The following is a 26,356-nucleotide window of genomic DNA, read 5'->3' as shown; positions in this document are numbered from 1 at the left end:
GCGTTTCTCAGAGACCTTTAGGGATGGTTACATAACTTTTTGTTATTTATGGAAAAAAAACGGCTCGTTAGAAATAATTGTGACATTAAGGAAGGTCACTTTCTGGTTTTAATCTGTTAAATGGACAGCCTTCATATTTTCCCTTTGTTTCTGTCAAAGATTCAGTCAGTGAGGGGAAAATATTCACACCTCTCTTATTTTCTTACCTTGTCTCTTCTGATTTCTCTTTTTCTACCTCCGCCCCAACACCTCTCTGTTCTCTCCTTTTTGTTTCCTCCCCTCATCTTCACCTCTTCTCTCCATCCTCTGTGCTCAGCCGTTGATGTTTCGTCTCCTCCGGAAAAAGCTGAAATCCAGGAGATCCAGGTGATGGTGTCAGAACCTGACTCGGCTCCTAAAGACTCACCTACTGCACTGCCATCTGACCCCGCCCCCTGTGAGGTGAAGGTGGACGAGGATACGCCTCCAGCCCCGTCACAAGGTAATAAAAAAAAATTAACCCCTCAACATAAAACGCACCAGGCTGTTTTCATCCACTGCACCCCGCACTTCTCTAGGACTCGCCCAACAGGCGTGTGTGAGAGTGTAATATCTGGACGCTGTATTAGGGCGTTAGCTGGACTTATAGGACCTCCTACATGTTCTGTCCACGCAGCCGCTTCACCAAAACTACACAGAGCTTTTCCGATGGTGTAAACACGTGTGAGAAATGACAGCTATGGAAAGTTGAGTCCTCTGTTGCAGGTGAGCCCAGACTGATTCAGAGGAGTTTGCAAACCTTCACCAGTCTGTATGAGAGTGACTGCAGCTGTCTGCAGACGGGTTTCCTCCTGTCAGCCGACCCGTGCAGTCACCTTTTGATTGAAGCTGGTCACCCAGAGGTTGAGGATGCAACATCAGTGCATCAACCAGGCTACAGTTTTTCCCAGGCACATAAAAGTTGCAGTCTTATGTTTATTCTAGTGTGACTGAGACAAAAACAAAGACGTGCACAAATTAAAATGACTGGTTATTTCTGCTGCTTTAATTTATCCTAAATGAAGAACCAGAACATTAGAACCAGATTTATTTATGGTTTTTTTCATTAATCTTTCATTAGTATTTAGCTTTGTGGATTTTCTCATTTAAATTCAGATTTCGTTGTTTCAAAATGTTTTTGCGGTTTATTTTTTACAAGTTTCTAGGATAATATAGAGCGACTGGAAAGACGAAGTCAATTATTAATAGTTCAGTCTTAATAAATGTCAAAGAAATGTCCTTCACATGCTGGGTGTATTGGTTTATTTTATTTAGTTAATACAACATATAATTTCAGTCATTTTACATGTTTTTTTCTAAAGCTTAGTTTCTATTATATTTAACTAAAAAGTACTTTCTTTAGAGAGTAGAAACATTACACGCTGACAGTCCTGTGGTATAGTGAGGATCAGCAAACCAGCAGCAGCTCTAATCCAGCTGCATCAGGAGGATTAATCCAGGTGCTTCTAATCTCCCGCTTGAACTAACCCAGCATCTGAAATCCTCCCGCGCCGCTTTGCAGTTCAGCTCATTTTGAGCTAAATTTTAACTGATGTTAATCTCGATTCAAGTAACGCCTCCAAAACCTGCAGAATTTTTGGGTTCTCACCCAACAACAGCTGATTAGATGCAAGCTGGGTCCTGCAGTTTATTTATCTCTAATTGACGAGACTCCACATGCTGTAAGGATTTAAAGGCTGAGTCGAGAGCACTACTGGGCAGGATTTTTACTTCATCATAGCTGCAGTTATTTTATCTTTCTTGTGACAATAAAATGGAGGAATTAATATTGTGGATGCAATGAAAGTATAGGAAACAGGAAACCGTGCACACATCAAAGGAGAACGTAGCACCACGCTGAATGACACTGTGTTGCTTTTTTCTCAAGTTGCTCTGCACATGAACATCTTTATTTCCCTCCAGATTGCCTTTGAGCATAAGCTTTTATTTCATTCTGAATCGAGCCTTGTTGCCTTTTTCTCTCCGACAGCAGACAAACCCGACTCCCCGCCCGCCCCCTCCGTCCTGGAAGCTGAACCGAGCTCGCCTGAACCTTCAGTAGAAAAAGAAGATGACGCGCCGCCTGCCGAGAGCGACGCTGCTCCGACAGCAGAAACGCAGCCGTCCTCAGAGCAGCCGTCCTCAGGTGCGGTCCTTATCACTGACTTTGAGACGGTGGCTTACTGTAAATCCCCTGCGCACCTCTAACGCCTCCTCACGCTGTGCTCCTGCTTCTTCTTTTTTTTGTGCTTTTTTTTTGTGATTGTGCTGGTTTTCATTTCCCTCATGGTGTGGCTCTCTCACTCTTTTTGTCTTCATTCCCTTATAAATAAATCATGACGGGAGCTGTTTGGTGGCCTGACAAACCCAAAGATAGCTTTAGACGCTGCTTTTTTTAAAAATCTGACCTGCAATGCTACCTCCTCCTTCCACCGATCAGGACCCACTTCCTGTTTTGAAACTCCTCCCGGCTGTCTTCCTGCTCCTCCTCTGATGGACTGAAACTTTTAACTCCACCTCCTTTGTTGGATGCACTCCCCGTGTGCTGTTCCTCCTCCTCTTCCTGTTCTTCTCCAGCATGTAAAACCTTTTGTTTTTGTTGTTTTTATGGCTGTAATGAAATTCCTGCTGCTTGATGCTCTGCCTGCATTACCAAACCTTTTACTCTGTCTCCTCCTCTTATTTTTTTGCATTGATGTGAGCTGTTAATCATATGATATGATCAGAGTGCATTTGCTGTCTTGCCTGTTTTGCAGTTACACTCATGGCATCTGTGGAACCAGATCATTTCAGTTAAAAACACATTTTATAAGCAATCTAATTCAAAACATTCAGACTCATAAGTATCCGTTAACGTGCTCCTCTACCCATCAGCAATCTCAGGAGGGAAATCTGAATAATTCAGGCCTCAGGCGCTGAGTTGTTGGTGAACGCTGGGAACAAATCTGGACTATAGATGGTGCACAAACTAAGAGGACATCTTGTATGTGAGCAGAGCCAAATGAGCTCCATTAAACTCTTTCAGGGTCTTCTTTGGGTAGTTTTTAGTGTAATAGCTTCGCCTGATCAGGTTTGCTCCGCGGTTTTATTTTAGACTAAAATATTGTGATAATTATTAGATTATTAGATGAATTATGTGCAAACATGCAGCTAAATCGTGCGTGCTTTGACTTTTTATGTGGTGCCTCTGAGAAAGATCCACGTTTAATGAATTAGTTAAATAGCTTCCACCTGTCATACACCATCAGGTCAGGGTTTTATCTTGATTCTTGCAGTACTGTAGACTCTGTGCTGATGCTCATTTGTCTGCAGCTACACATTTGTTTCTTAAGCGATCTCCAAGGGTCTGTTTAATCTCTGTAAATAGGCAAGGGGCAAGAGTTTTGTACCTTTCTTGTTTCCGTATACAATCCATTTGCAGTATGTTGGACAATAATATTTTGCAGCCTTTGGTCACGTGCAGGCAAACGTTCAGATATATTTTTATGTATTTGCATTTGTAAACGATGCTGAAATCTTGATATTTGCTTCAAAACTCGTGGAAATTGGTGTTTTTAAAATGCTTGAAGGATGAAGAAAACAGTGGGTGTATTGACAACTGAGCAGTAATATTATAAACCACAGACATGATATTTAAATCTGAGATGTCAGCAAAGGCAAAGATGATGATGTAAGAGGGGGAAAGTGGGGTAAAAAGTTTTTTTAAATCTTATTTTAGGGCAAAGTCATCGAACGTTTTAACCAGTTTTCATCTGATTGGTCAGGTGATTCTATACATGTGTTTTTGTTTTATTTTTTTAAGTCCAAGTGTTCCCTGGAGTTAAAGTTAGGTTAGATATTGCTCTGAAATGAAAGTCCCTGGGGGCGTTTTAATTTTGAAATGAATAAACAGCCACATTTGTATTCATTTACTTTTTAAAACATCTGCATAAGCCCAGAATTACACAATCCGTGCATCCATACAACAAAGTTCCCATCAGCCTTACTTATAATTTGTGTTTGGTCCTAATTAATCTCCATGAATATACATGAGACAAACTCAAGTATTCTGCTGATGGGTCATGTTTGAGATGGCACAGAGTAAATACTCCCAGTCTGGGATCCAATCAGCTATTTTCTGATGCCAATAAAACCTGATTAAAAAGCTGTTGTTATTAGTTTTTCTTTTTAATAATCTGCATCCATAAACCTGCCCGAGGACAGAAATGGAAATCTTTCCCCAGATATCAGCCGGCTGCACTGGAAGCCCAGAAAAATTGGCCACTAACTCCAGAGGCCCGATCATCAGACTATCTGGGTTCTCAGATTATATCCTAATTACCACATGCTTAGCAAGTCTAATCTGCCCAACACAGATTGGAAACTGGAGAGTCGGTGTGACTCTGGGGTGCAAATGTGGCTTTGAGCTCTGATGGTTCCTTTTTGCCATGAGTGTAGCTGAGTGCCTGCTTCAGAACTGGTTTCTGTTTATGTTGCTCATCTCTGTTTAAACCAGCAGTTCTCAGACTGTGAGGCCGACCTTTTAATTTACTAAAACTGAATCGTGGATCTCTTTTTTTTTTCTGGTGTTGGACGTTGAAGAAAAAAGAGAACAACTGGTTTAAACTTGTTTTTCTTTTGTATGTGTCTCTGAACAACACTGTGCTCCTTTATGCCCCTTTCCTTCATTCGTTGTGACACCCCTCATTACTGCTGGGGTTGATGGGAGCACTGAACTATAAGGCCAACCAGCCCTTACAGTGGGGCAAAAAAGTATTTAGTCAGCCACCGATTGTGCAAGTTCCCCCACTTAAAATGATGACAGAGGTCAGTAATTTGCACCAGAGGTACACTTCAACTGTGAGAGACAGAATGTGAAAAAAAAATCCATGAATTCACATGGTAGGATTTGTAAAGAATTTATTTGTAAATCAGGGTGGAAAATAAGTATTTGGTCACCTCAAACAAGGAAAATCTCTGGCTCTCACAGACCTGTAACGTCTTCTGTAAGAAGCTTTTCTGTCCCCCACTCGTTACCTGTATGAATGGCACCTGTTTGAACTCATCATCTGTATAAAAGACACCTGTCCACAGCCTCAAACAGTCAGACTCCAAACTCCGCCATGGCCAAGACCAAAGAGCTTTCGAAGGACACCAGGAAAAGTATTGTAGACCTGCACCAGACTGGGAAGAGTGAATCTACAATAGGCAAGCAGCTTGGTGTGAAAAAATCAACTGTGGGAGCAATCATCAGAAAATGGAAGACATACAAGACCACTGATAATCTCCCTCGATCTGGGGCTCCACGCAAGATCTCATCCCGTGGGGTCAAAATGATCATGAGAACGGTGAGCAAAGATCCCAGAACCACACGGGGGGACCTGGTGAATGACCTGCAGAGAGCTGGGACCAAAGTAACAAAGGTCACCATCAGTAACGCACTACAACGGCAGGGAATCACATCCCGCAGTGCCAGACGTGTTCCGCTGCTGAAGCCAGTGCATGTCCAGGCCCGTCTGAAGTTTGCCAGAGAGCACATGGATGATACAGCAGAGGATTGGGAGAATGTCATGTGGTCAGATGAAACCAAAGTAGAACTTTTTGGTATAAACTCAACTCGTCGTGTTTGGAGGAAGAAGAATACTGAGTTGCATCCCAAGAACACCATACCTACTGTGAAGCATGGGGGTGGAAACATCATGCTATGGGGCTGTTTTTCTGCCAAGGGGACAGGACGACTGATCCGTGTTAAGGACAGAATGAATGGGGCCATGTATCGTGAGATTTTGAGCCAAAACCTCCTTCCATCAGTGAGAACTTTGAAGATGAAACGAGGCTGGGTCTTCCAACATGACAATGATCCAAAACACACCGCCTGGGCAACAAAGGAGTGGCTCCGTAAGAAGCATTTGAAAGTCCTGGAGTGGCCTAGCCAGTCTCCAGACCTCAACCCCATAGAAAATCTGTGGCGGGAGTTGAAAGTCCGTGTTGCTCGGCGACAGCCCCAAAACATCACTGCTCTCGAGAAGATCTGCATGGAGGAATGGGCCAAAATACCAGCTACTGTGTGTGCAAACCTGGTAAAGACCTATAGTAAACGTTTGACCTCTGTTATTGCCAACAAAGGTTATGTTACAAAGTATTGAGTTGTATTTTTGTTATTGACCAAATACTTATTTTCCACCCTGATTTACGAATAAATTCTTTACAAATCCTACCATGTGGATTCATGGATTTTTTTTTTTCACATTCTGTCTCTCACAGTTGAAGTGTACCTCTGGTGCAAATTACTGACCTCTGTCATCATTTTAGGTGGGGGAACTTGCACAATCGGTGGCTGACTAAATACTTTTTTGCCCCACTGTATATAGGTGATAGCCCATAATATTACCGCTTCATGGTGCCGTGAGTCATGCACCGCTGGGAAGAGGAGTCACTCACCGTGGTCTGAATCAATGTTTTTCACATTTCCGTCCGTTCGTCTGTTTTTCTGCACGCTGTGGTTTAAAAGTGAGCTAAGTGGATAAACCACAGGCTGGAGGAAGTCCAGTCATTAGCACTCTCCCTGTACCCATTTATCATGTGACTGGGGTGTTATCACTTTGGCAAATGGCAAAGCTTTAAATAATAAATATTTCCTTTTCTCTGGAACTGTAATAATATGGAAACAGTTTGAAGTCAGCATGAGTTGGGCTTAAATTCAGATGGCGTGATAAAAGCTAGAAAGGCGATCTGTGGGCAGTTAATTGATTAATCTCATAAAGTAAAACCAGAGGAGAACCGAATAAAATGGTTCAAACTGAAGGAGGCCTGTTATGCTTTTCCTGCCGCATGTATCCTGATACGATCCGTTAATCTTAAAAATGGTCAAAGTTTCAAAAATTGAGTTGCTTTTTCAGGTGTCATGTGACACCATAGAAAGTATATGATCATGCTAGTCACAGAAGCTCCACCCATTTTTCTTATGCAGGCCGGCCAATCAGAAGAAAATTTCTTTAAAGGTGGTAGAAGCTAAACAGGTAAAATTAAAGCGCGAGTCATACTAAGTGTTAGAGCCAATCTGTAGAGAAATATTTTTGATACTGTTTCAGTTATTGTTACATGTTTAATTTTGTATGATATGTTGTTAGAGAATAAATGCTGCGTGTTTAATTTGTGTCGGGTAAGAAAACATTACAGCGCATGTGTTGTAGCAGGTTAGAGTGAGCCAGGACGGCAATGGAAGTGTGCGCTGTAGCAGCAAATAGTTTTTTGACCGTGACATCTTTTGTTTGTATGTACGAGTCAGAAATAAATCTGAACAGCTCACATTAAGAAGTGGAAGAATTATTTTTTCGAAGCTTGGGACAGAAATTCGCCACTACATAAAAGTCAAAAAACTAGCGAGTAACGGAGGAATGTTTTCCGCGGTGGAGCCACCGACTGAGACATAGAAAAGTCACCGGATCGTCGGCATAAGGACGCCTACATACAACAACACGGCGAACAGCTAAGTAAAAGGTGTTTTGTCAGATGCATCTTACCTGTGGAAGTAGCATAAAGGAGTTTGTGCAGTACACCACCCGACAGCTGTGCCGAAGAAAATCATTACGGCTTAGCGGTGTTATATGATTACAATGGCGGACGACATTAATGACAGTGTGGGTGTAGTTACGCGTGATGGCAGCCAGAGGGCGATGACAGACAAAGGTCTGGAGTTCAAACTGCATCAGCTCACAAAGGTGAGAAGAGGCAAATTAGGACAAGTGACAGCACAAGAAGATGAAACTGAGCGACTTTTGAGCCATGAAATTCTGCCGGCTGTAAATGATGTGAGAGAGGCACTGAAAGTTTACAAGAAGTTGTATGAAGAGTTTCAAGAATGCAATTATGCAGTGTTGCTGTGTATTAAAGATGAGGAGGAAAAGGAGGCTGACCAACAACTTTGGTTTCAGCCAATGTCAGAACGATGTTTGCAGTTCATTAATAGAGTTAATACATGGATTGAAATACAAACATGTGATCAAGAGATAACTCCCATGGACAGTGCATCCAGAGTGTCAAAAACATCTAGAGTGTCAAACAAGTCTAAAGTATCCAACACGTCAAGGGTGTCGACAGCATCGTCGGAGCGCGTCAAGGAAGAAGCTAACAGAGCAGCTCTGATGGCACGAGCAGCGTCTCTGAAAGAAAAACAGGCTCTAGAGTTAAAAGAAGCAGAAATTAAAGCTGCAAAGGAAAGACTGGAAATTGAAACAGCCATTGCAGTGTCTACTGCCAAAGTGAAAGTGTATGAGGAATGTGAAGGAGTTAAGTCTCAAGTGAGTGAAACCAGACTTACGGTAATGCCACGTCGTGACCTCCTGAAGATGAATAACGAAAATGGTCATGGCAACGTAAAACACACACCAGGGAAGCCAACAGAGATAGAGAGGTCTGCCTCTTGGAGGAATCCTGGTGATCCAAGTACTGCAGCAGGGGCCATGCCTAAGACACATAGAACTCCACTGCAGGGGCCGAGCCAACGCCAAGATGGTGTCTCACTTCAGGAGACCAGACCAAGTGAGCTTTATCAAGTTATGCAGAAACAGGCAGATATCACAGAGATGCTTGTAAAGAACCAACAGCTGGCTCGGTTACCACAAAGGGATGTGCCAGTGTTCCACGGAGATCCTTTGGAATACAGGTCGTTTATGAGGGCATTCATGCACGCTATTGACACCAGAGCTGATAGCAATTCAGACAAGCTATATTTTCTGGAGCAGTATACTCGAGGCGAGCCTCGTGATCTTGTGAGGAGTTGTCAGCATATGCCTGAACATCGGGGGTATGAAAGGGCTTTGCAGCTGCTTCAAGATAAATATGGAAATGAGTTACAGATTGCTGGCACGCTAATTGAGAAGGCATCGAAGTGGCCACAAATTAAGGCTGAAGATGGAAAGGCGTTGAGCGCATTCTCTGTATTCCTGGTGAGCTGTCGTAATGCTATGGAGGATGTGGACTATATGGAAGAGATGGACAACCCTGCAACTATGAGGGTCATCATTTCCAAGTTGCCATTTAAAATAAGAGAGCGCTGGAGAGTCCATGCATATGATATCCAGGAGCGGCGCTGCAACAGAGCAAGATTCACAGAGCTGGTGGCCTTCGTTGAACGCCAAGCAAAGATCATGTCCGACCCACTCTTTGGCGATCTTGAAACAGCAGTGTCAGACAAGGTTATAAAAAAGCCACAGCAAGGAAATAAGTTGAAGAAAGACATTAGACATGGGAGCAGCTTTGCTATCAAGGTTAACCAAGGTTCAGAAATGGACAAAAGAAGCAGAGTTAGTAAGAACCAGAGTGACCTTTCACTCAACTGCGCCTTCACAAGACCTTGCATGTTCTGTGGGAAACTTCATACACTGCAAGAGTGTTACAAGATTAGAGAGGAGACTCATAAGGATAGAGTGGACTACTTGAAGAAAAACGGACTTTGCTTTGGATGCCTGCTAAAGGGTCACATGAGCAGAGATTGCAAAAAGAAGATGGTGTGCGAGGTTTGTTCACTCAAGCATCCAAGTTTGTTGCACTTCTCAAGTTATGAGGAAGAGAAGCCTCCCGATGAGGTCAATATGGGTAGCACTGCTAAAGGCCCAGCAGGGTTGTCTGAAGAAAAGGAGACAAGTGCCTGTACTGGGGCTGGAGGCAGCTGCGTGCTTGCCATTGTACCTGTAAGGGTGAAGTCCTGCAAGAGTGACAAGGCTGTGGAGGTTTACGCTTTCATTGACCCAGGTAGCTCTGCATCGTTCTGCACCAAAGCCTTGGCAAGGCAGCTGAAGGTGCAAGGCAGACGAACCGAGCTAACGTTGAGGACCATTAATTCCAAAAGTCGAGAGGAGAGTTATGTGCTCACAGAATTGGAAGTCAGCAGTCTGGCAGACAACAACTTTATCGCACTGTCAAAGGTCTTCACACAGAAAAGTATTCCTGTTTCCAGAGAGAACATCCCACTCCAGAAAGAGGTTGACAAGTGGCCGTACCTACGCGAAGTGAGGTTGCCTCATATTGAGGCTGAAGTGGAGCTTCTCATTGGAACTAAAGAATACACCATATTGGAGCCATGGAAGGTGATCCCAAGTGAGGACAATGGTCCATATGCCGTAAAGACAGCACTTGGATGGATTCTGAATGGACCACTCAGAGAAACGGATGCTGCAGCCAATGATGTACAACCATGTGCTATTGTGAACAGAATAGCCATTGACAACGTGGAACAACTGCTTGTACGACAGTATAACCACGACTTTCCAGAGCGTCACTGTGATGATAAAGCAGGAATGTCTCAAGAGGACCACCACTTTATGGAGTTTGTGTCAAGCTCTACTCGTCTCACTGATGGACACTATTCCATAAGTCTTCCTACGAAGAAGTCGTGCGTTCAGATGCCGAACAATCGAAGTGCAGTGTTACAGCGTGCACTGAGCCTTCAGCGCAAGCTGAAGAGGAATCCTGCACTCCATGAAGAATACACTGCCTTCATGAGTGACATGTTGAGCAAGGGATATGCCGTTGAGGTTCCAACTACACAGTTAAACCGCAAGGATGGAAAACAGTGGTATATTCCCCACCATGGGGTATACCATCCACAAAAAAAGAAGCTGAGGGTGGTCTTTGACTGCGCTGCCAGCTACCAAGGAGTTTCACTGAATAGTGAACTTCTACAAGGGCCAGATTTAACAAACTCATTGATCGGAGTGCTGACACGGTTCAGGCAAGAGTCTATAGCCTTTACAGCAGATATTGAAGCAATGTACCATCAGGTGTGTGTCCCGGATGACGATGCTGACCTGCAGCGCTTTCTGTGGTGGCCAGCAGGGGACCTCAATCGAGACATTGCTGAGTACAGGATGATGGTGCATATCTTCGGTGCGACTTCTTCTCCCAGTTGTGCCAACTATGCACTGCGAAGAACAGCAGAGGAGAACCGCAGCAAATCATCACCTGAAGCTGTAAGCACAGTTCTGGAAAATTTTTATGTTGACGACTGCTTGAAGTCTGTTGCCACGGAAACTCAAGGTATGGAGTTATACACAGACCTCACTGAATTGTGTTCTGGTGGAGGATTTCACCTAACGAAATGGACAAGCAACAGTCGTGCCTTGCTCTCATTCATCCCTGAGCATGAGAGAGCCAAAGATGTCAGAGACCTGAACTTGAACCATGACCTGCTGCCTATGGAACGTGCTTTAGGAGTTCTATGGTGCCCTGAGTCTGACGCATTCAAGTTCAGGATTAACATCAAAGAAAGACCTGTGACGAGACGTGGAATACTTTCCGTCACCAGCTCCATCTACGACCCACTGGGATTCCTTTCCCCAGGAACTCTCCCTGCAAAAATGATCTTGCAGCAGTTATGCAGGGAGGGTCTTGCTTGGGATGATGAGATCCCAGAACAGCTCAGTCATAAGTGGAACAAGTGGTTACAAGAGCTGTGCCAGCTGTCAGAGGTAACCGTACCCAGGTGTGTGAGACCATTGGACTTCGGTCCTGTCGCAACAGCACAGCTCCACCATTTTTCTGATGGGAGCGAAAGTGGATATGGAACAGCATCATACTTGAGGATGACCAGCAATGACGGACGGGTTCACTGTACGTTAATGATGGGAAAATCCCGTGTGGCGCCCCTGAAGCAAACCACTATTCCACGAATAGAGTTGACTGCAGCTATGGTTGCTGCAAAGACAGACAAAATGTTAAGAACGGAGCTTCAGATGAATCTTCTTGAATCTACATTCTGGACTGACAGCACAACTGTGTTGAAGTATATTGAAAATGAAAACCTTCGCTTCAAGACATTCGTGGCCAATCGCGTTGCGGTCATTAGAGAGCTAACAAATCCCCAGCAGTGGAGGTACGTTGGTACAGCAATCAATCCAGCTGATTGTGTATCCAGAGGGCTTGCACCATCTAAGCTCATGAAGAATCTAAGCTGGTTCCACGGCCCAGCTTTCCTGAAAACCCCAGAAAGACAGTGGCCAGAAAGACCTGACAAGGAAAGGATTGATAAAGATGACAGCGAAGTGAGGCATGCAACCATGGTACATCTCACAAATGCAGCTGAGAATGTTCACACGTTGAACAAGCTGATCAATCACTATTCCAGCTGGCATCGAGTGAAGAGAGCTGTGGCATGGATGATCAAACTCAAAGACTTACTGCTACGACGATGTGAAAAAAGGAAAGAGACGTACGTTAAACAGAAAGAACAAGACAACGAATCAATGCAGACAACACTTACCCTGAAAGATCTGGTGCAAGCTGAGACAGAGATCATCAAGTTCTGTCAAAGTCAACAATTCCAAGAAGAGATCACCATGTTAAAGAAAGGCAAGTGTGTGACAAAGACTAGTCACTTGAGGAAACTTGATCCCGTGATGCAGGACGGAGTTTTGAGAGTTGGTGGTCGCCTCGCAGCTGCTGGGATGCCAGAACATGTGAAGCACCCAGTCATTATCCCAAAGGGCTCACATATCACCACACTGATCTTGCAGGATATACATGAGAAGATTGGGCACTGTGGAAGACTGTATATGCTTTCACGGCTGCGACAGAAGTATTGGATTCCATCCGCTAACTCAGAAGTGAGGAAGTTTCTGTCAAGGTGCGTAATCTGCAGGAAAACTAGAGGCAAACCACTGGAACAGAAGATGGCAGATTTGCCAGAGGATAGGCTTCTACCTGATGAACCCCCCTTTTCTAATGTTGGGGTGGATTACTTTGGACCGTTTAATGTGAAGCATGGCCGTAGCACAGTAAAAAGGTATGGTGTGGTGTTTACCTGCCTTACAACAAGAGCAGTGCACATTGAAATTGCGCACACTTTGGACACTGATTCATGTCTGAACGCCATCAGACGCTTTGTGTGTAGAAGAGGTCAGGTATCTGTCATGCGTTCAGATAATGGCACCAACCTAGTTGCTGCTGAACGGGAGTTACGCGAAGCCATTCAAGAGTGGAATCAGTCAAAGATTCTAGATTGTCTCATGCAAAAGGGAATCCAGTGGGTATTTAACCCACCCGCTGGTTCTCACTTTGGAGGGATATGGGAAAGGCAGATCAGAACCGTGAGGAAGGTCCTGAGGTCTATACTGAAGGAACAGTTGGTCAATGATGAAGGTTTACTGACACTAATGTGTGAAGTGGAGTCAGTACTAAATGACAGACCGCTGACTACAGTAACAGATGATCCAACAGACCTGGAACCACTGACGCCTAACCACTTGCTACTAATGAAGAAAAAGCCGGGTTTGCCTCCTGGACTTTTCAGAAAGGAAGATTCATACTCCCGCCGCCGTTGGAAGCAAGTGCAATATCTTGCTGACTTGTTTTGGAAGAGGTGGGTGCGCGAGTATTTGCCTATGCTTCAAGAGCGTCAAAAGTGGACTCAGGTCAGAAGAAATGTAACTGTGGGGGACATTGTAATGGTGGTCGACGAGTCAGCGCCAAGAAGCTCGTGGATGTTGGGGAGAGTTCTTCGTGTCATTCCAGATGCTAAGGGTCTGGTGCGGCGTGTGATCATCAAGACAAAGACTAACACCTTAGAAAGACCCATTGACAAGCTATGCTTGATCTGTGAGAATGTCATGTAACTTGGAATGAGAAAATACAGTATATGTTCTGATCGGTTACAGGTTTTGTGAAAGATAATTTGAATGACCATGTGTGATACAGGAAGTGTTAATGTTATTTGGCTCTTTTGTAAGTGTTCGCTAATTGTCAGTCTTCACGCCCTCCAATTAGGGGGCTGGAAATGTTAGAGCCAATCTGTAGAGAAATATTTTTGATACTGTTTCAGTTATTGTTACATGTTTAATTTTGTATGATATGTTGTTAGAGAATAAATGCTGCGTGTTTAATTTGTGTCGGGTAAGAAAACATTACAGCGCATGTGTTGTAGCAGGTTAGAGTGAGCCAGGACGGCAATGGAAGTGTGCGCTGTAGCAGCAAATAGTTTTTTGACCGTGACATCTTTTGTTTGTATGTACGAGTCAGAAATAAATCTGAACAGCTCACATTAAGAAGTGGAAGAATTATTTTTTCGAAGCTTGGGACAGAAATTCGCCACTACACTAAGCTTCTTTATTAAAGTCCAGAAATAAACATGGAGCTGCAAATGAGAATAGTTCCACTTGATGGAACCAAGATACCAAGGCTTTAAAATAATAATAATATGTGAACACACATATTCAACAACTTTTAATTAATCTACTCTTAATGTATAAATTAGGTTGTTGCCGCAAAGGATGATAAAAACGGCGGCCATAAAAAACAAAAAACAAAGGTGAACTGAGGTTGTTTGGACTTTTGCTGGAGCAAATTTTGACTTTTATTCTTTTATTTTCATAATTTTCTTTTTTCAAGTGAAGATTTGTTGCTTTTCTCTGTCATTTAATACGAATAAACCATACGTTTTTGGCATTTACAACAATTTTGACATTTGAATTTGAATTCCTCGATTCTTTTAAAATTAAATCGAAATGATTAACACAGAATATTAGTTGATAACAGCTGCTTGTGTGTTATCTTTATCCAATTAGATCTGGGCCGTTTAAAAACAGACTCCAGTAAAATTTTTACCATTTGGACTGAGTACAGCAGTTTTAAAGGATCGCTGCTTTCCTTTTGTTCTGATATAAAAAATCCACAGTAGCTGCATTTACACCTCTGATGACTCATTCGTGATAAACGGCACAAGTCAGATGTGTGTGTGTGTGTGTGTTGGCGTTAGGGTGGAGATCAGGAAACCAGGGAAATTAGAGGCACAATTAAGCTTTTAAAGGCTTTTCAGAGGAAATGAGCTACAGCCTGCTGGACAGATGATAGGGCTGATACAGTGGAGTCCGTTTAAAGTCTGATTGAATTAAATCGTGTGATGTTTCTGAGGCTCCAGTGTGGAGAGGCTGAATTGCGTGAATCACTCAAGTATTGGCAAACGCCAACATTAAAACACAAAGATATTGTTGTAGCAATGTTTGCAGAACAAGTCACGGACACAACATTAAGAGGCTGTTTTGCACTCTTGGTAATGTTTATGGATTGTTGGAAAGAGTCACATGGCCGAGTGAAACCTCCTGTCTTCTAAAATTCTCCATCCTTTAAAACCTTTTTATCTGTTTTACCTTTTAATAACATTAATAGTCTAATGTCAGGAGGTTTTAAAGTTCTGAACCAAATGTGAAGAAACGACTGCTCTGACTTTATGGAAACATCGGTGTGTATTGTGTTGAAGAGATATCAACTGAAGTCGAGCTGTGTTTGAGCTGTACTTTTGTGCAGTGCCATCGTGCACCACAAGGTGACGCAGTAGGTCAGTGTAACCTTTTATTAAATTAAATTTTTAATATTTAAAGTTTAATAAAACCTCGTTAGGGAATGAAAAGATATATCAGAAGTTCAACCTGCAGCCTTCAAACCTCGCTGCTCATGAGAGGAAACTATAGCAAAAATAAATATTGGCTCTTTAGCTTGCAGATACTTTAGCTGCCTTTACGTTAGTACCAACTCGGATCGACTCGACTTGGATCGACTGGTTTTCCATTGCAATTGAGTACCTCCTAATATGCTTGGCCATTGTCATAGCAACGCGTCAAAGCGTCCCACAATGTAATTAATATGTGACGCGAATGCTACAGCAACGGTGGACGTCCAGGCAAGTATATACCTGCTGCTCAGTCTGGCTGTTCGTTTGACTCGGGGACCACGGCGTTGTTTTTTTTGTAGCCGTTGCCCGGTTTTAAAAGTGGCGGTTTTGATTTTCGTGAACGAGACGCTTTCATGACTCATCGAGCGACGCTGTTGACCAGACAATCAGTAGCATGCAGTCTGATGACGTCACATTTTAGCACCTGCTCGGATTGTTTGGAACCCGGGAGTAGGTACTAAATTGTACCAGGTGCTATGACCTAATGGAAAACCCTGAAAAGCGTGAACCATGGCGAGTCGTGCTGAGTAGGTACTAATGGAAAAGGGGCTTTTGTGTGGTTCAAAATTTGTGTTAGATGATATATGTTGATATCTTTAAAGCTAGTTTCCATTGTGACCACAACTTTATTGGCATCTGCAGCATGGAAGGTGTGGTGCAGGACAGTGGCGAGGTGTGTGGTGGGAGTGACAGGTGGGCAATCATTCTCTCCGAGCCCCTCTTTGTTTGCAGTGGCAATGGATAGGCTGACAGGTGGGAGCCTCTGCAGGGTATGATGTTTGCAGATGACTTTATGACAGTAGGGAGCAGGTGGCGGTATGCACAGGAGAGAAGAGGAATCAAAGTCAGAGGCAGGACAGAATAAATGTGTGCAGATGACAGTGAGACAGATGCAACGAGGAGAACACGTAGTGAAGGTAGGTTAGTTTAAATACCTGTGGTCAATCATCCACATCACAGGAGAGGTGAAAAAGAGTGCTGGCCAGGTGGAGTGGGTGGAGATGCTTTGGATATGTGCAGAGGAGGGATGGGAGCTGCCAGGCTGGAGGAAGAGCTCAGAGAAGACTAATGGCTGTAGTGAAGGAGGTCATGCAGAGGGTTGGTGTGACAGGAGGATGGTAGAGAGCGATGATCTGCTGTGGTGACCCTGAAAGAAGAGGAGCATGAACTCATGACAGGAATGAGAAACGAGGAGGAAAAAGAGGTTTTACCGACTGTGTGTCTGTGCGGTGACATCATTTCCCGAGTGGTCGTTCCTCCATGGCATCAGCTGGAAGCAACATGAAAAATGAACTCGCTCGATATTAAAATGTATTAAACTGCCTCTCAGATTTAATTACACATTAACTGAAAGCACCGGGACGCCGTTCCAGATCTTTCCAGGCTACTTTAACCCCTTCCCTTATCTTTCCATCTTAGAGGGAAAGTGCCACGCCGGGGACGTGAAATACAACTGCTGTTTGTGACTCGGGGATCAGGATGCGTTCTGATCTGCTCTGAGAGGCTTTCTGCAGCTGCGAGAGTTCATATTGATCACCAGCTTCTGTGCATGTGATAATTTCTCTCATTGAGCCGCAGAGTGGCTGAATGCGCTCGTGATGGCTGCAAATGTTCAGCCTTTATGGTAGTCTGAAGTGCGTTGGGTGAAAGGCACATTCTCTAGGCCACACACTTTTAAACATCCTCCTTTTGTTTGTATCAACAGACTGAAGCTGCAGCACGTCTGAGGATGGATGGATGGATGGATGGAGGAGTTGGAATCATCACACTACTCATCCGTGACCACTGCATATCTAAATTTGTTTTAAAAAACAGGAAAAAAATGACTTCATCCATGATGAGGAGGTGGAGGACGAGGAAGTGTGCATTGCCTCCACGGACCAACCTCTCCTTAGCGCTCTGAGCTGTGATCAAACACCCCCTCCCTTTGCTTCACCTCCCCTCTCTCTGTAGTACTGAGACATCAAAAGTAAAATGTCCATCAGTGTCTTGGTTTAAAAATGGCGACTTCTCTCTACAGACTCGTTGTCTCTGCTGCGAGAGAACATCTGTGTTCGTGTGAAAAAGTCATTCTAACACTGCCCTGAGAGCCTCACAGAGGTCGTTTCTGCCTCAGAGGTTCTGCTGAAGTTACAGACAGTAACCTGGATTACTTCACTGCCTGGATTACTTCACTGCATCCTTTTTGTCCAGCAGGCTCTCATCCCCATTGATCGCCCAGCCTGTATAAGGTCGACGTGGTCTCTCCGTTCAGGACCAGGAACCAGAATTTCTCCACGGGAAACAGACAATCATTAACTTCCAACTTCCCCAGTGATTGATTGATTGGATTCATCTTATTAGCCGATCGTCTGCAAAATGAGGCGATCGCCGTCCTGTTCTAACATAGTTACAGGAAACAAGAAAATGGTGATTGACACAGATATTGACCACGCTTAAACTGATATCCTGTAAGAGGATCTCAAGCACATTAATCAATGAAAAACAAATCTGCCTTTTCCTCAATTTTATTTTCTTGATGCTGTTGAAATTAAAAAGGCAGGATTACAGCTGCCAGACCCAGTTAATGTTGAGCTTTAAGCAGAGGTGACAGCTGTTTGCTAAGCTCGCTTCTTTCCGATCAGTTTCCGTCTTTTCCATCAGGTCACGCTGTAGTTTCACCGCTTCATTTTTTAAGGTGGCGGCACAGATGACGCAGATATAATTAAATTTTAATTGATGATGTGATTCTAATTCAGCTCAGATTCAAACTCTGCTGTTCATCGGCTCATTTTGTGTCGAACAATATCGAACGTAATAATATCATGTAATGAGTTATTGTTTGTAGTAGATGGTGGCAGTAAAACGGCGCCCTTTTTACTCCGAGGACAGCAACTGTTTAGGTGTCAGGCACACCGGCTCGATCTGAATGGTGACGGCTTTTTAACTACTGCACACATAGTTACACCATTTGGGCGAAATGTTGGCGTTTTCCATCCATCCGTCCGTTTTCTGCCACTTATCTGGGTTCGGGTCACAGGGGCAGCAGTCTGAGTAGACTTCCCTCATCCCGACCATCTTCTCCAACTCATCCATGTTGACACAGTCATTCCCAAGCCAGCCAGTAGATTTGATCAAGTTTTTATCACTAAATATAACTTTTAATCAACACTTAAGCAAAGATTTGTTCTTTGAACTGCACAGACTCGCTGTGCAACAACATAAACTGTGTCTTTGAATTATTGGGGAAGTGCAGCATGAAATTCAGACACTTTTCATAAAGATTAATTTATTATGTGGATTCATTTTTGATCAAATCTGAAAACACAAAAATATTGCTTCAGAATTCTGTGAAAATCACATTTTTGTGATATTTTTATCCTAAAGCTGAAGTTTGCTTGTCCTCAGAGGCAGCAGCCATCAGCAGTCTCTCTTCAGTCGTGTCACTATGTTGAGCCTAACACAGTGCATTTGATCTGATCTGAGTTACAAAGAGATTCACATATTTGCAACACAGGAATCCACCGACTGCATAGTTGCGGTGTTGGTGCAGGCGTAAAGCAGAGGGGTGTTTTAAAAGAAAGAAGAAAGAAAGAAAGAGTGTACATTATTGTACTTTATTGAGCCCCGTGGGGAAATTGCTCTCTGCATTTAACCCATTCACTCAGTGAAGCAGTGGACAGCCATTGGGCGCCCGGGGAGCAGTGTGTAGGGACGGTACCTTGCTCAGGGTTACCTCAGGGTAGCTGTTAAGGGGAATCGAACCCCCGACCTTCCGATCATGGGGCAACCACTCTACCTACTGAGCTATCCCTGCCCTGGCGCTGTGGCGGCACAGCATCGAGCCGCCACATCTTCATCTGCATTAAGCAGGAGTTTAGGGTTCTTTGTGCAAATCAGGAGCGTTCGCTCCAACAGGAAGTCTCTGGGAAGTTGTGGAAAATTGTGAAATTAACCCCTGTGAGTCTGTAATGAAGACAGATTCAGCAGGCATCGTCCTCCCAGACGACCCGCTGTGTTGATTTTGGTTTTAAACCAGGACTGTGGGAGAAAACCCACGCGAGATGTTCATCCCCGCAGGTCACACATCCCTTTTCTCTTTATCGTTCCATTGAAAGGCCATCGGTGAGTTTAAATATCAGGAGGTAAGGCGTGCAGTAGAGGGTTAAAGAAGAAACTCCCAACAAGTCCTCAAACCTCAGTTTCACCCATTTCTGAACTGCAGCACGTTTGACGTGTCCAGATTAAAATCAGTGAAACAGGTTTGTCCGCGTGTTCCTGACGTTTTCTTCCTTTTTAATCAGCTGCTGTTCACCTGCTTTACCTGAAAGAATCATGTGACCTACTCGGGTCTTCTCTTTATTTCAAATCTATCAAAATCAATTATGTACACAGAAAAAAAAGTCACTCCAGTTGATGATTTGATTATGTAATTCTCTCTGATGTTGCTTTACATTTAGGCGACTACACTTTCCCGGCCCTCTTAGGACTCGCTGCCTCCATCATATGAAGTTTGTTTTGTTTTTTGGGATTAAATGCAAATGTTTTAAACTGTCGTTTGTGAATGAAACTGTCTCTTTTTTTCTTTTTTCTTTTTTTGTTCTGATGGTTTATTTTGGAGTGAAACCGCTCTCTCATACCTCAGCGGGCCAAGAGCTTCAGAGTGAGTCTGTTTTCTCAGCTCGCATCAGCCGGAGCGTTGAAACTGTGGCGTTTAAACACACGTGGATGAGTGGGGATGCTTTGGTTTTTGTATTCTGTATCCAAGGAATAAAAGTGATGCCTCTGGGTTGAAAGAAAACTGCAGTATGTACAGTTTTATAAAAGGAATTGAAGTTTTTGTTCCAGCATTGAATGTCTGTGCGAAATGCAGCCTGTGATCTCTGAAGTTTCCTCATCTTCCTCTTCTCTCCGGTTTGAGCAGGGCGTGGTCGTGTGTGTTAGTCCGGTGTCCATCACAGTCCAGTCCTTTTATCGGCTGTTCAGCTTGCTGCATCCTAGCACGCATGTTTAGGTGAAGCCACTTTGATTGGTTCACCTCCTGAGCCCAGCAGGCAGCTGATATCTAATCAAGTTTTACTGTCCAGCGTTCTCGGTCTTCGCCCACCTGCTGATTCTCCTCCAGCAGCCTGTGCAGCAGGGGCGTCTCCGGGCAGGTTTTCTCCTTCTCCAGGACGACCGACAGGAAATCAGAATGATCAGAGACGCTGTAGGGAACTAATGGAGAGTAAGCTGCATGTTCCTCAGCTCAGGATCTGCTTTGGCAGAGGAGGTGATTGCCTCTTCCATACAAAATCTGAGTGTGACTCTGAGGGCAAGTTTCACCTCATTTCTCTGACCCCAAGTTCATCAAGTTTCTCTGAAAACACAAATGTAGAAGGCATACAAAGAGATGTAGCTTCTGTTTTTTTTATGTTATGAAAGACCTCGATGAGAAATGTCCACGTCAGAGAGGGAAGGAGCATCTAGACGCTTGTACAGCTTTTAAAAAATATATTCAATGAAATGAAAAGCAAACTTTTGCTTTATGTTTGTGTTTTATTCATTCAGCCAATAAATGTGTTCTCTCTCTCTGAAGTCTAACGTGTTTGTTCTCCACGTGAGGAAATGATTTAAAATGCTGGTAATATTTCCTACATAACAGAATCTGGATCACCGACACCGTCTCTGCTCCGTTTGTCCGCCACCAAGACGCGTGAATTCAGGTCCTGCTCGCAGACACAGTCCCGGACTGAGAAGCCGATCTGCGTCTGCACACACGAGCATCGCAGCTCCTGTTTGAACATTGTGACCTTGCTCGCTGCAGGACAGGAAGACAAACGGTTCCTCCTCATCCTCAGTTAACACTACATAACGGGGGCTAGTAATCCCCCCTCCTTCCGCTGCCTGTGACTCATCTGTGCAGAGAGGGTTTATTTATTTATTTTTATTTTATTTTGAGGTTTCTGATATCTCGGTGGGGTTTTTTTTACAGTCTCTGTACAGATTTGTTTTGGCTGGAGGAGAAAATCTGAGGCGGTGATGATTTGTGGATGGAGATGGCTCTGCGCCTTCTGCTGCGGGACGTTTCTCCCAAACTATGACCCAATCGTCAGGTGTTGCGTACTTTGAGCTCCTCCTCGTCCACAGTTTCGTAAAGACTGTCAGGAAAAACTCGGAAGGCCGCCGGAAACGTGGCAAAAATTCCTTCACAATAAGAGGATTTCTGTTTTCTTTTGGCCTTGAGAGTAACTGACGACAAAAGAGCATCTCAACATCTCGACTTCGAATGATTGTGATGTGTTGACCACACTGAAGGACGCAGAGATAAGACACCAGAGTTAGGTTAGGGTACCAAAGCTTACAAATAACTCAGCAGGGACTCCAGTACAGCCAGTAGTTTGGCTGTACTGGAGCAGTCCGTGCGCAAGTGTGCCATGAATGAAGGAAGAAGTAAGTCCTGTGTTAACTGGTGTGTTAGCTTCAGGTTGTTTATCTATTTACTTACAGTTTTTCAGACTTTGTTTCCATTTTAGAGCCGCTTCCTTTAATCCGTCACATTTATAATTTTGCTCTTCAAATCCGAGAGAAATTATTCCCACTTTTCCAAACTCAACATTTTTACTTCCCCAAAATTTGATTTTGTAGATCTGGAAACGCTACGTCCAGATTCAGCTGAACAGAATCTACTTTTGGGGATTTACTTACCTGGATGATTGAGCATGCATCAAGACTTTGTTTGGATATTTAATGTTCATTATTTTCTTCTCTGTTTTTGCCTGGGAGAAAAATATCTTTCAGTCGTTTTAAATTCAGCATGTAACTTTCTTCTAATTATTTTAGTTAGCAAAAATGTTTTTTCACATCTAGTTTTATTTTTAGTTCACTATAATAACCTTGATTCTCGAGCTATGTACGTTTATCACTCGTTTTACTTTGAAAAGACACGCCGGAAATGACTTCTTTAATTCAGAGCAGCTTACTAGCGGTCCCATCCAGCTGATAGCGGAGCAAACCTTCCTGAGTTCAGTTTGCCCTGTGCGCACGGAGAGCTCAGGGAGCTCCAGCATCCCGCGGAGACGCACCAGAGAACCTGAAGCGTCTGCGTCCTGATCCGGGCCCGGAGGAGCGCAGCGGGGCGGCAGCGTCTGCAGACTCCGATGAACGCACAACAGTCAGTTGGGGAGCAATCTTTGAGTAAGACTTCAGCGCTGATACCGAGATGAAGGCGGCCAGCAGACAGGGCAACATGACCGTGGAGAAGCTGAACGGGGACATGAACCGAAGGCCGAGCTACCCCGGAGAGCTGCGGGCCAAACACGCTAACATGTCAACTAAGATCTGGGTGAAAGTGGCGATGGCGATCGCCTATTTCCTCTGCGTGTCCGTGGCCGCGTTCATCCTGGTCATTTACTACGTGTTCTTCTGGACGCCGGGCAAAGCGGACAACATCACCGCGACACCGAACCAGAACCCGAACCAGAACGTGTGCCTGGCGAAGCCTTGATGACTTTTACAGCACGCACGCACGCATTAAATAAGTGACTGCACACACCTGACACAACGCTGCGGCGGCGGATGGATGGATGGATGGATGAGAGATGACGGCACACAGACAGACATGACTGCATCCAGAGTTTGGGATGCTGACTGAGGACCTGAGGGAGGACAGAGGGGGGCAGGTGCTGCCGGGATGCATCAGTGTTCCGCATGCAGGATGCAGGTGGAGAGGAGGAGGAGGGGGGGGGGTTTCTTTCCAGCTTCACCCCAACACCCAGTCCTGAGGGGGTTTATGGTTTTTTGTTTTTCATTTCACTGAACTCGTCTGTCCAATGAGAGAAAGCCTTAGGAACACACACCTGGCATCTTTTAGGGCTGCTTCCCTCTGATTTGTGGCTGTGTGCCTGTAAATGTTGGTTATTCTGAGAGTCATGCTTACATCCTTTAAATCATGGATGGATTAGGTGAAGCAGGACTCCTGGGTGCAGACATGTAAAAGGTCCCGCACTCCTCTGGGACTCCCCGTGAGGTGTCGCAGGTAAACGAGTGCTGCAGTTAAATTTCAGTAATCACTTCTCAGGCTGAGTCCTGACCACTGAGAGCAGATATCACACTACAAAATGACAGATTGAAGAAGGTCCTGCATCTGAATGCCGCATCCTCAGCAGAGGTCACATTATTTCTTTATCGAACGCTGTCTGCTGAAGCTTTTAATGTTCCAGGACCTGGTGATTTTTCTCTCTTATGTGACTCTTCATTGAATGTGTTTGAGTTTTAGGTGGATGACGGGAAAAACCCTCTGGGTTCTGAGAGCATACAGTATGTTGCATGCTTTCATTTCTTCCATCATATTCTAAGCAAAACAAATAACAGAAAAATTAAGTCTCTAGATCACTCGTTATGATGTGCAGCTAACCAGAAACAGGGATTCTTTTTCTGCTGCTCCTTCTATAAGTGAGATCACAGATGCTACTTCTTTAGATTACCCACCATACATTCAGACCATTCAGTCTGAGATTTCGGTGTCTTTTTCACACTTGTCCTAGCCTCTTAGTGTAAATCTAACCAATGTCTGTGCCCAGTTGGTCGCTCATTAGTCCATCCGTGCTTTAACTCTTTCACGTTCCTGTGAAAATTGGACCTCTCCTGCTCACTTCCAGCTCTGTATTTTACACTCTGGCAACCTGTTAGAGTAGCTTTGCATGATCAGCAGTTCAAAATAATCTTTATTTTTCCCACATGGCCTTGTTGAAGCCCCTCAGCTCATCAATTCTCTTCTAATTGGCTGCCCAATGCAAACAGCAGGTGGATGGGACCTGTACCTGAGAGCTCTCTCTCGCTCTCTATGACATCACAAAGAGCTGAGGGGGAAAAAACCGCCTGAACATGCACTGACCTCCTTATTTGAAACTTTGTCCGTGTTAAATATGAGCATCCAGCACTGGAACAGGAGATATATGCCAAAAAACCAGGAAAACCATAAGAGGTCCCCTTTGAAAATTCACTTTATACACCAATGCTCCACCTTATGGAAGCTTAGAAACCATGAGTGTGCCCTGATCCTTTAAACATCCTGGAGAACATCCCAGCAGACCCCTCAACCCCCGAAGCTGATCCCCGAGAAACCTCATTAGAAAACCCCACCAAAGAACTCTTAAACCCCCCACAAGAGTGCTTGAGCCCTAAACCCCAGCCTACAAACCCCTTCAGGAACCCCTGCAACTCCTCAAGGACCCTGCTCTGCACTAATGGAGACTTCTTTTTTTTCATGCCTATAGAGGACTTTCTGGTTTTTCTCTTTTTTCACAGCAGAATGCTGTTTTTATTCAGGTATCTAGAGGAACTTAAAGCGATACTGTACTGTAGCAGAAGTAGCCTAAATTGTGATCTTCGGTAGCTCGTAGCCGTACGAAATGCAAGGTGATCACTCTCAGTAGTTGCAGCAGTTTTACCTTTTTAGAGCCATCTTTGTTGTCTTGCACAGAATGACCGTTAATTCTCAATGCAGTGTCACGTTTGTACCTCTTCTTCTCGATGACACGTTTTGTTCACCTCACTTCCTTCTTCAGAATTTAGGCTAAATCTACTAGACTGTTTTATTAACAATGTAGCCTTGAGAATTTATTGTTATGATATGATAAACTATGCATTTATTCCAGTGTGGGTGTGTTGTCTTTCTGTCAGCAGTAGAGGAAAAACAGGCGACGGGGCGGGCAGCTTGGTGTCGTCCTGTGCTGAAATAACGCAGGGACATTTTACTGAAAAGGCCAAGCTGACGTCAGGGGAGTGCTGGCCTGCATCTGAAACAACACAGCCTCCACTTTCACTATAAATCAGAGCCGGTAGATACTCCAGATTACCTGGAAATAACACTTGTGTGAGGACATCTGGCCTCTTCAGTGTGAAAGCTGCTTGGCCCTCTCCTCACTGACCTTTCTCATGTTTATCTAAGTAGAGTGCTTTGGTAACCGAAGACTGTCGGTGGATGCTTCTCTGATGATTAAAAAGGTTGTCACAGAACAGGAGCAGGATGTAGTGACACGTCCTGTTTAATGTGCATCGTTTTTTTCTTTTTGGATAAACAGCATGTAGAGATCAGTAGGAGTAGGCCGTGCCGACATCAACCTGTGCTTTAACCTGTCAGACTTATAGACTGTATGTAAAAGTTGGATATAAACCACCGTGAGGTCATCCACCGATTTAGGATTCCATGTTTGGAAACCTAAAAATGTTATTTTTTCCTAACCATGTGCAGAAACAGAGATACCTGCTGATTATTTCTAAGCAACAGACTAAAATAAACTATTGACGTTCACTCACTTAAAGTGCAGCCCAAACTTCTTGCCTGGGCTGATTCACAGTCGACCATATACTTAGTCATATATTTGCATTAAAAATGCTCCATTAGGCATCAGCAGCACAAACACGGTGACGAAGTCCAGTTCAGTGACTGAGTGATTTAGTGAATGTGAGGCCCAACAGGACAGAGCAACTACAGCTCCCTGTTAATCAAAGTGGCCACACCCCTAATTTTAACCCTTAACAGTGTCCAGATAGAGGAGTTATAGAGTAATTCACCCACTGTACAGATGTTATGAGAGGCCAAAACTATTTGAACCAGACTATATGTATAATTGTTACCACTTTAAAGCCCGCCTCAAGTGGCCGTTAGAGGAACTGCATTTTTTTGCACCTCCGTGTTTTGCATTTTTATTATTTTTATTATATTCCCAGAGTTTGCAGAGTTGAAATGACTGCGTACCTTTCAGTTGGATGCTTTGCGGCGCAGGTGGCTCTTATTAATGCTGGAAATGTTCCCTCAGCGTTCTCTCCCACTATAACAGCTAGTAGAGTAGTAACAGCCAAAAAGATCACAGGTTGGATTTTCTATGGAAAACGAACTGTCCAGGAGTTAATGTACAGTAAGTGGACAGATTTTTCTGCCTAATAATGCCAAAA

At 44.0% G+C, this 26,356-nt stretch overlaps 2 protein-coding genes across 6 annotated transcripts in view; both read left to right on the top strand.

Moving 5' to 3' along the window:
- ccdc9 (coiled-coil domain containing 9) overlaps nt 1-20,995 on the top strand; it is a 34,668-nt gene extending 13,673 nt beyond the window's left edge. For 4 of the 5 annotated variants that reach the window (XM_080288572.1, XM_026192295.2, XM_080288573.1 and 1 more), the window contains 3 exons: nt 317-481; nt 2,009-2,164; nt 17,145-20,995. In XM_080288572.1, coding sequence (XP_080144698.1) covers nt 317-481; nt 2,009-2,164; nt 17,145-17,149 — 326 coding nt within the window. In that variant the 3' untranslated portion in view covers nt 17,150-20,995. The remainder of the gene's footprint in view (nt 1-316; nt 482-2,008; nt 2,165-17,144) is intronic. The other variant, XM_080288571.1, reaches the window with a different exon arrangement.
- Nucleotides 20,996-22,366: 1,371 nt separating this feature from the next.
- On the top strand, nt 22,367-25,055 carry LOC113036288 (putative transmembrane protein INAFM1). The gene has a single exon (XM_026192520.2). The coding sequence runs from the start codon at nt 22,620-22,622 to the stop codon at nt 22,902-22,904; it is 285 nt and encodes a 94-aa protein (XP_026048305.1). The 5' UTR covers nt 22,367-22,619; the 3' UTR covers nt 22,905-25,055.
- Nucleotides 25,056-26,356: the final 1,301 nt, after the last annotated feature.

Source organism: Astatotilapia calliptera, chromosome 14, assembly GCF_964374335.1.
Source record: "Astatotilapia calliptera chromosome 14, fAstCal68.1, whole genome shotgun sequence".
NCBI classification, from domain to species: domain Eukaryota; kingdom Metazoa; phylum Chordata; class Actinopteri; order Cichliformes; family Cichlidae; genus Astatotilapia; species Astatotilapia calliptera.
The sequence above is the reverse complement of the archived record's forward strand: the minus strand, read 5'-3'. Positions and strand labels throughout refer to the sequence as shown.